Genomic DNA, 12,778 nt, shown 5'->3' with positions numbered 1-12,778 from the left:
GAGATTCTTGTTGTTGTAAATATGTTGCTATATGAGTTGATTTTTGACTTAGTATGTTGGTGATCATCCATCGTACAGGCAAAATGCATGTGAAATTATGAAAGATACTGAGGATGAACTAATTTCTCCCTTAGACATTTTTCCTGGGGGAGCTCAAGCTTAGAATTTCTTGTTTCCTTCCTTATGATTTCATAATAATTCTAAGCCTATAGGGTTTAAATTTAAGGCTTAAATTTTACACGGGTAAAATTGAGAAAGATTGTAGTTGAAGTACACCAGTGTTAAGATAATGAGGATGTATGGATAATAGGGGTTGTCAGAGACTAAATTTTTAATACTTATATTTCAAATTGGACCAGAAAATTGACCTAAAGTGTTGCTTATGACATTCTAAATATAAAGTCTTGTTATTTTTATCAATTGTTGATTTATATTTACAATCGTTTATTAGCAGTAGGATTAAAGTATTTTTATGTTCAGTGTTCATGAGAACAATATCCTTTTCCTCTAGTTTGAAACCCTGCTTTCAATATTATTTCAGTGCAATGTAATTAGCTTCCAGCTGATGTTTTGCAGTTGTGGTGAACTATTAGTTGGTAGAATAACATACCATAACTGTTCTTCAGAATTAAATGAGGCTAAATATTCTTAGGAAGTTATTTTAATTAAAATTGAGTGTAGTTTGAGAGTACTTTAAATTCTTGAGTAATTGTTTAAATTGAATTATGAACTAGCTTAGCTTTTCTGGGAGAGATTTATCTTTACTTTTTAATATTTTTTGTCTGTAGTAATGGTATGCTATTTTCTAAAAAAATTAGTATTTTCACTAAGGTTTGAGAAAATGCTGAGCAAATCTAATTTTTCTGTTGGTGTATAATAAATTGACCGCTGTAAATGTGGTGTTGCCATTTCAAACTGGACATTCCTCACCAAATACATTTCAGATTGTTAGGTGATGTTTCTGTTCGAAGCATGCAATCAGTAGATGATACTTTGTATTAAATGTGTTCTAAAAAAAAATTAAAAGCTCTTTTTCTAAAACCTATTAGTTTTCTGTCCATATTTTTAGAGTAAATTGTAAGCATTCATGAGATAGTTTGCCTTTATAAGTAGAACTAGGCTGTGGGTCTACATGTATTTTTCTTTGTTCTTTTCTGAAGAAGAAAAATGATGCCTTAAGCTTGGCAGTAGAAGAGTAGGACCTACTAAACAAAAGGTGGTGGTGGCGGCTTTTATCCAGTTCGTCTTTAACCCTAGCTGGAGTAGAATGTGCTGCCTGGGCTTGGAGTTGACATGTGCATGGATTACTTTGGGTTCCTCTTTTTTCAGGGGGCCAGAAGGCTGCTAGCCCAATAGCATTAGGAAAAGAAAGTGCCAATAGCAAACCAAGGTTTTTTTGTTACAGTTAGACTAGTTGAATGTCTTGGTGGGATTACAGAATGTCTTGCCTTGTTTATGTTTCTGCCTTAATTGATTCATATAGAAAGCTTATCTACTTTTCAAGTACTTGTTTCTGAGAAGTCTCATGTTCATGGTTGAACCACTTTGGTCAAAATGTAACTGGTACTATTAATGTCAGTTTTCCTTAATAAGTAGAGTATTAGTTCTTAACTCAGGGATGGTGATCAGAGTACTACACAAATGCTTTAGATGGTCACAGTAATTAAATCACACATAAAATCAGCTGTGTAATAGGAGGAATTGCAAGTATCTCTGCTTTGAAGAAACAGTTGCTCCTCTAAGCAGCTGCTAGTTTGCCAGAATACTGCAGTGCACATTGTTCTTAAAGTCCTATATTAACCATTTTTGCTGTGTTTTTATATGCGTTTATTGTATACAGATATATTTAGTGTCTAGCTTTACATGGCCTAACAGCAAAAAGACACAGAAACCCATAGCACTGTACTATATAGTACATGACAATAACTACCTTGAGCCTCATGGTTTTCTTGGTAGGTATCAGTGGCCATTTAATGATTGAACAGAAGATTATGAATTTGTGACACCATTTTATTTAAAATTGCTTTTTTTCCCTTAGGGACGAAACCCCTTTTTTCTGGAGCCAGCAATAATTATAACTGTTACTGATGGAAGTAAATTAACTACTACCAGTGGGATACAGGAAGAGGTAAGATCTGCCCTATGTTTACAATGATGCATACTAAATGTTGTGTTAAGCTACTGTTTACAGTAGGAGCATAAATGACTTCTCAAAAGTATGCTTATAACAGTTTAAGCTTGTATATTTTTTCCTTTAATTTGAGGTAATTTTATGCAATAGCACTACAAAAATCTGAGTAGCTCTTTTTCCTTATCACATGTGACAAGCATGTAGTACAGCTGTTGGTAGACTTAATTTGCCATTTTTATCCAAGGAGTTCATGGCTTTTCAGATATATTAACAGAAGAAATCAATTTCTGTAAAGCATCTATGTCTGCAGTTGGTCTAGATAGGAGTTCTTTGTGTATAGACCCAGATCAATGTAGTGATTTCTCAAAGGATGTGGCCACTAGGGAGTATGTGAAATATATATTTCTTTCACACTAGTCTCTTAAAGTGATTATAATAATATCAGTAGTGTCCTTATCCAAGATAAAGGCTGAATAAATTTATTTCGGATTAGATCTGTAGAGCAGTTTAAAACACCAGATCTTCATATGCTGAAGTACCTGCTCACATCTGGCAAACTCAGAGCTATAGAAAATGCTGAGGCACTGAACTATTTTGACTTGCTGGCCATTTTGAATTCTTTCCTTAAAAAGATGGGAGATGTCACTGGGGATAGGGTTGGTCTGACTAGCTCAGTGCCCGTTCCATGAAGTAGTAAAAAACCCCAAACAATGACAACAAAAAAATCCCTAAGATCATTCCCTTTGCAGGGAAAAGGTTAATATCTGAAGGTCTGTCCTAAAGCTTGAGGGGAGGATTCAGACTTTTCCATGTGGTACACCACTTCTGACTATAAAGGTTAATTTGTCATACTTACATAGCTGTTCATTAGTTATTTGAATTTATCCTAATACTCTGTTATATTGTGTCCTTACAGCACTTACAGAAGTTGTTTGTATGGAAAGTGGTATTTGAATGTTTTTATAATTTATCTGACTTAAAGGAAGAAAGTTGAACGACCTCATAATTTTATGTGGACTACTAACAAACAGCCATAGCCAGTAACTGAAAGGGAGTGCCTGAATTCACGATACCAAATAGGTTGTCTGTCTAAAACCTCATTTTCATCATACTTTTTTGCCCAATACGCTATTTTTAGCTTTGTCCAGTGATTGATTGGGTGTGGTCCAAAATACGGAGTAGAATAGCAGCCTCATATTTACAGTGATTGTCACTGAGGAAGTATTAATTAAATAGAGGGTAGTGTGACACTATTTTAGAGCCTTCTACAACATGTAGTGCTATTAACAGCAGAATACTGTTGTTTTTTAAGAGCAAATTAGGTAATCACTTAGCTGTGTAAGTCCTTTCTTGAGGAGAAGCAACCTCTCTGCTCTCAGATAACTAACTTGCAAAATCTGACATCGACATCCTGGAGTGTGGACACCCAAGATGCTGGGAAGGTGAAGCAAATGACATCTGGGTAGAGGCTGAGAACTGGGTTTGTCCAGCTTTTAGAGGAGAAGGCTATGGGGTGAGGTTTTTTTTTTTACCACCATACACAACTTAATTGTGGGGGGAGCCAGTCTTTTCTTGGAGGTGCACAGGGCTGAGATGAGAAGGCAACAGCTGCAAACTGCATCTTGGGAAATTCTGATTGGATTATCAGAAATTTTAACTGGGTGATAGAGCACTAGTGTAGATTGTCCAGTGGTTGTGTGATCTTCATTACTGGAGATGCTCAAAACTGAGTTGGACAAGGCCATGAGCCAATCAGAAGGCTTTGGACTGTGTAACCTTCACATGTCCCTTCTAACATACACAGTTCTGTGGTTCTACATTACATTTCTTTTCATCTTGTTCATTTATCCAAAATAATTTCAGAAAGAAAGCTATTGGCTGTCGTGAGGTTTTTTTTTTCCTTATGGCAGGAGTCAGGATTTTCTATAGCCGGTGAGGGTTTTTTTCTGTTCCTTTTCCTTCAACTTTTTCACCTTAGTCTTCACACAATGACATTTTCTTATGATCAGGCAACTATTTGGTCACATGTTCACATCTTTAAATTGTTGTAACAAGTTGAGAAAATGGGTTTTCTGGAGGCTACTTGAATCTACCAAATTTAGGCTTGGCTTATAAGTGGTGCTGACTGATAAGTGTGTGCCACACCCAGAGTTTGTGTTATGATAGTGACATTGGGTCAGATACACTTACATGATTTAATGATTGCTAAACTACATTCTAGAGATGTAGAATCTGCTCTACTAATGATTTCTTGGTAAATGAGCAAATTTAAACACATTGCCTTCTGGAGGAACTGAAAGCGAGCACTACTTTTACATCCTGCAAGACAAAATGCAAGTTGCTTGGAGTGCTCTTCCATATGTATTTACAAGGTATATATACCCAGCAATGGATGTGATTTTTTTTTTTTTGTGTGTGTGTGCCATAGCTGTACTGGTAGGAACATCCTTAACACTGTCAAAGAGCAGAGGAACAAAGCATTCAGGGTTGCTTCTGTCTTTCTGGGATGGTCTTTTGCTTTTGTCAACATGTGTCCTATTGATCAGAAATTTTTCTTACTGTAGCCTGAGCGACCTTTACAGTTACCTCTAAGCTGGACATGCAGAAATGAAGTAGAATTAATATACCACCCTGGAGATACAGAAGTCTGTTGTTGCTCTTCTGTTCGATAACAAAGCTTTTTGGTCACTTTCAAATGTGCCTTCTGTTCTTTGGGTTTGACTTTGGAGCGGCTTTTCAGAGTTGGTGTTGGAAGTGATCATATCCCACCGGTTATGACAACAGTGTCTTTACTTCTTGTGTAAAGTTCTTATCATGGACTAAGGTAGTATATTTTTAGTTCCTTTAAAACTTATGTACAAGAGAACTGACAGAACATTGTTTTTGGAATGCCTGTGAAGCCAGCATGGAACCTGGAGGCAAGTTTTCTCAAAGCTTTGTCATTCAGGTGAACATTTGCATTTTTACCAATGAAATCAGCTTTATCACTGTGGGAACACTGTCATTTGCCCCAGTGTGAAGCAGTCAAGCTTAAACACTGTTTCGGAGCTCTTGCTGAATTCTTCAGATGTCCTGTTCCTTTGTGGAATTTAATATGGGTTTTGAAGATGAAGAGCCTTACCCATTCAGTGCTACTTTGTGTCTCATGGATGTGGTTCATCGGACTGAAGACAGGAATGATGCAGTCTGTGCAATCATCATCTTCACCAGCCCACGTTAGTAGGATTTTTAGTACTGTCCCTTCTGGCACTGACTTTAATGCGTCAGTGCTGATGAACTGGCACTCATCAGTATTGCATTCAGCATAACATGTTGACCAGATTCTTCCCTGGGTTCACTTGTCCCAGTCATACTTGAGAAAGACATAGGCTCATACTGTTGGAATAGCATTATTAATTATTGGTCTCATGCTATGGATTCCTCTTGGAGTGGCTTTCACTGCTGGCCTGATCCCTCACATCTGGTCTTACCCCTTTTCTGATCTTTCCTTTACAATTTTTTAATTGCTTGAGGGGATTTCTCTTACTTTTCTTTGTGATGAAATGTCATACTTCTCCAGTTTTGCAGCTGCTGAGCAATGTTTCCTTCCTTCTACAAGCTCCCTTGTTTTGAGATGAAGCATTAAACTCTTGTTTGCAAGACAAAGTGGGTTATTGACCTATTGATACATTCTGATGAATGATTATACAAACCAAAAGCATGAGCAATGCTGCTTGGCTTCTGTATGTTGTCATTCTGATCTACCAGTTGTAGGAGACTCTTACAGGAGGAATTAGTGATTTTCTTGACTCCTCATCCCGGAGCGGTTTGGCATTGTCATATTGATCCTTCCCAGGGCTGATCAACTTGTATCCCTGCTGTAGTAACTGTTACAAGTGTGAAATCCTGCTTGCTTTCAATAGTAATTGGGAACTGTAGACACTCTAATATTTTTAATTCAAGTACCTCCAGCTAAAGACCTTGATTTCTAAACAAATTCTGCAAGAAATATGTGGCAGATCTCATTAGATGTGTAGTCCTGTCCTTCCTCACCCATGTTATTCCTGTTCGCAGCAGTTGCCAGGATCACAGCATTTGGCAGCGAGCCCCAGAGCTCTTGACATGTGAATTCTGTGTAACTATCAGCTCAGTGTGTACTTGCTTGTGGCTAACTCTAGCATCAGAATGGCTGAGTATATGATATTGTTGACATGTGTCAGTTGGACCTGGTGCCTCTCTGTGATCTGAAGTTATTTTCTATGGAATAACAATTTGTGGCTTCCTATCTCTGTGTTATAACTAAATGTGATTGGATGGAAAAAGATAGGAAAACGTAATGCTGCAGTTAACTCTTTAAGCAGAGTTTCTCAGTCTGTCAAGGACTTGATTTCTCAGCTGGGCTTGAATCTTATTGCCCATCTTTAGTCCTTCAGTTCTGTAATAATTAAATGCTGCATTTGCTTGGAATGTTGGATATCTTTTTATGGGCACCAGAAAAGCTTGCAAGGAAGGTTACTTGCTGATAGATTATTTTTTAAAGACTTTTTAGATACGAAAAGACAAAGTTGACTGTACCTGTATGGATATTTTTGAGTACCTAGTCATGTAACAACCTTTTATGAGATTTCCCGAGATGGAGCTGCCTGTAATTACTGGGACACTAAAGCTTAAGCAGTGCTAGTGCTGCCCACCATAATGTTTGAGCCTGTACATGCAGTCATTGCCAGAAGAGCATGGCTCTCTTTCACCAGCTACCTTGGTACTGCAGAGTTCTGTAGTGCTTATCTAGCTTTTATTCAACCTAGGGTCTCTGGGATCCTCAGATTTTATTTTTTTTTTTTAGAATTTCAGATGGTGCTGCTTCTTATGATTGCGTAAATGTATACAGAAACAAGGACTCCTAATAAATAAAAGACCTGCTCACCAATAACAGGGTTCTTTAAGATCTCTTCAGTAAAAGTCTGTCCTCCAAGTCCTCTTGGTTATTCAGTGGTTGGTTTAAGTGAGTTTAAAGGCGTGGAAGAGGGGCATAAGGTGCACACTGCTGTATTATTGTAGCATTAAAGCATTTGGGAATGGTAGGGTTTGTGTGTGCTCCTACAAACTAGTGTTGAGACAAAGCAGCTGCTGGGAGGACACTTGTATGTGGTTATGTAGAGACATGTTGAAGACCACTGCTAGTAAGGTTTGGCCTGTCTTTTTCTCGCAACCAATATGAAGGACAAAGAGGGAAAGATGTGCATACCTTCATGTTGAAATGTGTGTGGGGAAAGAGAAATGAAATGCATGATGTACATTTCTAGGCTGATCTTATTTTCTGCTAGGTATGCAGTTGCTATGGTAATACAATACCAACTTAGAAAAAAATGAAGTTACTGGAGGTGAGAAGACCAAGTTACTAATGACTGTGGAGAATGAGGCCTGGTTTGAATCTGTAACTCCTCCAGTATCATGGATGTTAAATTTAACTGGAATTAAACTGTTGGAAAGTGAGGACATTTGACTTGATGCTGATGGTGTTGCATGTTGTCTTACAGTTTGAAAATATTTCTCATAGTACTATGTATATAACGCAATGGCCTGCTCCTGAGAACTGTTTGATTTTGGGATTCTCTCAATATAACTAGCTGAGCCAAATAAAGGTTTTGTAGTTTGAGATAAACTGAACTCAGGATAGTGTTGGTGCAGGGTCCAATGGGATACTTAATATATGTAAATATATTTAAGAATATGTATATATGCTGCCTGAAGAAAAACAGTGCTGTTACATAGGTATGTTTTGCAGACGAAATGTATTCTTCAGAACTAGTAAATCTTCTGTTCAGTCATATCTAAGTAGGAAAGTTTGGTGAATGGTGTTTCTTAAAATAGCCCCAAGTGAGGATGCTGTAGTGCTTGCAGGTGAATCAAGATTCTAGGCTGTTTACTAAGAATGTGGCTATTCTTTTAACTGAGTTTTCTTTGCCAGGCAGGCATTGCTGTCCCTTTGTGTGAAAAGGGGAAAAGACATGCGTGTGAATCAGTAATAAACTAGGGCCATAGCTGAGTGCCATTTGACCAATTTCATGTCAGACATTTGGGGAAAATAGTGCTTTTCTCATATGTGCCCTTTGCTTGCATCAACAAAAGCAGAAATTGAGGAGGGAGCATCAGGTATGCTGAAAAGCCCAAGGTGTTCTGATTCTTGCTCATTTGTTATGAGTGGGTTTGTTGTGTTTCTTCCTGTCTTTGATATGGCAATAAATTGATTAATTTTCAAACACGAAGACATGTGTTTTTCCTGATATGAGATGCTTGCTATTACGTAAATAGAACTAGCTGAGGTTTCCAGATTGGAGATTAGGTTTAATGCTTTCAAGTTAATCTCTTAAAAATAAGCAAACAAGAAAAATTTTTCAACAGCTTGTTGCAAACTCCTTAACTAACTACTATGAACTAAAAATTAAGGCAACTTGCAATAGGTGCTTTTGTGGACTTGCACCAGATTTTGAAACAGACTAGTAGTTTCCTTTGCTAATGTTGATTTGAGATTGAGTATTGGGATTTTTTTGAATGCTACATGAGAAGTGTTTGAGGAAGTGCTGAGTTTGCTTCAGCTCTTGGGCTTAACCTTTGTATTTAGCTAGATAATGGAACTGTTTGCACCACTTCAGTTGTTGCAGTCAGGATTATTTTTCTTCTCCTTTACGGCTGCAATGCTCCAGGTGAAATGAGAATTTTGCTTGTACTGCTGACAGTAGTATCATCAACCAGGGATCTATCACATTTTTCTGAAACTTGTAATTGTTATAACTCTAGTCTATCTGTTCAGGGCTTCTGTAGTTGGATGTTTTGGTAAGCTTTCTTTTTCCCCACTAATCTCTGTGTGAGGTATCTGGATGCAAAAAGAGAGGTTAGAGTATTCTGAATGCCTTGTGCTGTCCCTTAGAAGCTAATGTATTGATTTTTTTTTTCTTTTTTTGTTAGCTAGTTATAAAACTGCTGCTAACTCTGGGTATTTTAGACATTCTGTTAGTTTCTCTGGCTGTAGCTGTTAATGGGTAGTAAATGATACCCTGACCATTGCTGTGTCTTCAGCGCAGCATGTTTGAAGTCTGAAACTTGAATGTTTTAACTGTCTCTTCTGAGAATTAAAGTGAAAAAGAATGTCCTCATGTATTTTATGTCCCTGGATAGTATCTTCAATATTTTCAACTAAAACTTCTGTGTAGTTCTTCCCAGAGGCCACACAATGGCACACAGCAAGTAATTCTTCCTTGTATGGGTAGCTGTGGCTACTGTTACCTAAAAGTGAGAATTCATTTTGCATTTCAGTGTTGATTTGAATCTTAATCTCTGCTTTTCACTTAAAGCACAGGCATGAGTTTGGCTGTGGGATATACCCAAGTTATGTAAAATCTCTGCCTTCTGATTCTATAACATAACTACCACATTAGTTCACTTTTAGAAGTTATTTAGAGTAGGTGATCCTGGCAGTTAGATATTTTTGAGCAACTATACCCAAGTTATATTTCTTCCACAGGAGTCCTAGATTAACATTACCTTTTCATTCAGGTGTGCTTTTTATCTTGAAGGACGGAGGAAAAGAATGAGATGAGAGTGGGCCTGTTCTGCAGAAAATGGTTTGAACAAGAATGCTGCAGTGAAGCAGTTTTTAGTGCTGAGATTCTAAAGAAAATATTCTATTGAGTGAAGCTTAGATCAGTTTTAAAAAGTGGCTGTTCCCACTTGGTTTTGTAACTCTCAACTTCGTGCATCATGTTGCCTTGAAGTGTTTGAAGCGTTGATTAAATGATGGGTGTCTTGCTTGTAATGTACAGTACCTGAATCAAATTACAGATATCCTATGGAGAGGTTACAGATATGTTTATATAGAGTGAATTGCCATTGCTGTATAACTGAATTAATTTTTGTTTTAAAAGCAGTTTATTCACAGATTTTAAATTACTTTTCAGCTCCATTTACCTCTCAATTCCCCTCTACCTGGAAGTGAGTTGACTAAGGAACCCTTTCGATGGGATCAGAGATTATTTGCTTTAGTTCTCCGTTTGCCTGGTATTACTGCACCAGAATCAGAGCAGATGACAGGGGTACCGGTGGATGACTCTGCAATCACACCTATGTGCGAAGTCACAGGAGGCAAGTGACAAGTCAATATTTCTGAAAATGAATTCAATTTAGCTCTATTAATCATGTACATATCATGGAATATGTATTTCTAAGTTCTTACATTACTTGTAAGAACTCAGAACTCTGATATAGTAAAACTAAAGATCCTTATTGCATTAAAGCAACAGACAATTTAATGTAACCTGTCTTGGAAAAGTGTGAATCTACAGCAGTTCTTTAGAAGAGAAAACTTATTTTTTTCCTAATGCACCTTGGTATTGCAATTAGAAATTGTAAGACTTGAATCTGTTCTGCAGTATAGCTTTGCGAAATTCCTGTCATACCCTGATCTAAAAAAGCCAAAAGTGAAGGAAATAGATTGTTTTGGTTTTTTCCCCTCCAGAGCATGCAGATTGCAATGTAGAATTTCTGTAATGCAGAATGCATAGTAATTCTGCAAAACTGATAATTTTTTCTCCATCATAACCCATATTTTTAATCTTTTAGAAATGACATTCCCGTTCAAACTCTGACATTAAATTTGTTTGTAAAAAAATTAACATATATTAAAACATGATGATTCTTCTGATGCATTGGAGGGGATGTGATAGAGAGCAAACAAAGGGATGTAAAAAGCATTCCAAAAGGGTTTGATTCAACTACTTTCTGACTGTCATATGGGCTATACTAACAGTGTTTTGACTGAAATTCTTGACCATTTAAGTGCTGATGTCTGTCACAAGGGGGAGCCCATTTTCCATGAATGCAACCAAGAATTTGCGTTAAAGTCATTAAGGGGCTAAAACGCAAACGTTTCCAATGATGTGCATGTAACACTGTCACTGCTTCGCTAGGCTGCCTTGCTGCTTAAACAAAGAGGGAGTGTTTGGGAGAAGCCTTAAATCAGTGATCCATACATAAATCAATGTGTGTGGTGGGTGAACAGTTTTAAATACTGCAAGTTAAAACAAGGGCAGAAACACTGAACAACCTTAACCTTGACTGTATTGTTCTAGGTCGATCATATTGTGTGTGTTCTCCAAGAATGCTGAATCAGTGTCTTGAGTCATTGGTGCAAAAAGTGCAAAGTGGAGTTGTTATAAATTTTGAAAAAGCTGGACCTGATCCCTCACCCATTGATGGTACTTGAAACTTTTTATTTTTACACTGTGATATCAAATGGCAGAGATGACTATCAATGTAATTTAGTGAACTTAACATCATAATAGTTACCAAAACAAAAGGAAAACTGTTGCATTTTAAGACATTACTACAAGAAGGACCTGTTAATGTCTGAAATTCTGTTGTACTTTTCCGAAATACTGGCTATAGCTGCTAGATACTATGTAAAACTACGTTTGGTTAGGTAGCCTTAAATGCAGTTATTCACATCAAGCATGGTTAAATGGGTTCATGAGTTTTAAGCAGCAGTTTTCAGCCAGCTAGGAATGTAAATAGCTTGATATGGAAATACTGTGGGTTTATACACATTATCTTCTTTTGTTTAATGTAGTAAAGTGGCTGCATTAAGAGTTAAGCTAGCAAATATGACAGTGCAGTCTTAGCTTCTCTTTCTAAATGACTTAGCTAGGTCCTTCTTAGGATGTTACTGGAAGCGTTTGTAGGATTTTTTTAATCCTGCTTTGCTGCAATAAAAAGTTAGTTCAGCAGTATTAGTTCTGTGTATCAATTTTTCTTATGCATGGAGATTTGAAGATTATCTGTTAATAACAATGGGAAGAGAAAGAAACTGATTAGTATGAAAGGCTCCAGATAATTGGCTTTCTCAGCTCTGATCCTGTAAACATTCAATGCTTATTTGGTTTCTCATAGTTTCTGGGTTTTTGCAGAAATGCTTACTGACAACTATCTGCTATTCTTAGAAGTGATATTAACTGCAGGAAAAGTTTCCCTGGGGGTGTAATTCTTAAACTCTTCACAGAAGTTGTTTAATACTCTTTTTGAGTTTTAACACTGTTTTGACTCATAAAACCTCTTTCTTCTGTAGATGGGCAGGCGGATATATCTAGACCCTTTGGACCCCAACCTTGGCACAGCTGTCACAAACTTATTTATGTCAGACCAAACCCTAAAACTGGGGTTCCTATAGGTCATTGGCCTGTTCCTGAATCCTTCTGGCCAGATCAAAATTCTCCAACACTGGTACGTACTGAAGTTAAAGTGAAGGGTTTGTATAGGGGGGAATATTTCAGGATTTCTTCACTGTTTTTAAACCTTCAGATATGTACTGCATTGGAGAAACTGTAAAAGCAGTGTGACCCAAGAAGTAACGACACATGTAAACCTGTGTTGCAGTTCTCAGATAAATTACTAATGAGAAAATAATACTATGGTTTTTGGTTTTTAGTAGCTTTGAAGCATTCATTAAGAAACTGCCTGTAACAGATTGGTCGACCTAGTACATGCACGTAGTATTTGTTTGGACTCTGTTAAAATATCAAACCAGAAATAAGGTGGCACTTTGATAATAGCCTATCAAAGTCTGTTGCCTTGCAGATGGTATTAATAGAAGATGGTATGATCTTCCTGGGTTTGAAT

At 37.2% G+C, this 12,778-nt stretch overlaps 1 protein-coding gene across 5 annotated transcripts in view; it reads left to right on the top strand.

Moving 5' to 3' along the window:
- INTS6 (integrator complex subunit 6) overlaps positions 1–12,778 on the top strand; it is a 45,599-nt gene that overhangs the window by 18,171 nt on the left and 14,650 nt on the right. For all 5 annotated transcript variants that reach the window (XM_055801655.1, XM_055801656.1, XM_055801657.1 and 2 more), the window contains 4 exons: positions 2,039–2,128; positions 10,066–10,249; positions 11,236–11,361; positions 12,228–12,382. In XM_055801655.1, coding sequence (XP_055657630.1) covers positions 2,039–2,128; positions 10,066–10,249; positions 11,236–11,361; positions 12,228–12,382 — 555 coding nt within the window. The remainder of the gene's footprint in view (positions 1–2,038; positions 2,129–10,065; positions 10,250–11,235; positions 11,362–12,227; positions 12,383–12,778) is intronic.

Source organism: Falco peregrinus, chromosome 4 (assembly GCF_023634155.1).
Source record: "Falco peregrinus isolate bFalPer1 chromosome 4, bFalPer1.pri, whole genome shotgun sequence".
NCBI classification, from domain to species: Eukaryota; Metazoa; Chordata; class Aves; order Falconiformes; family Falconidae; genus Falco; species Falco peregrinus.
This window is presented reverse-complemented; position numbering and strand designations above follow the sequence as displayed.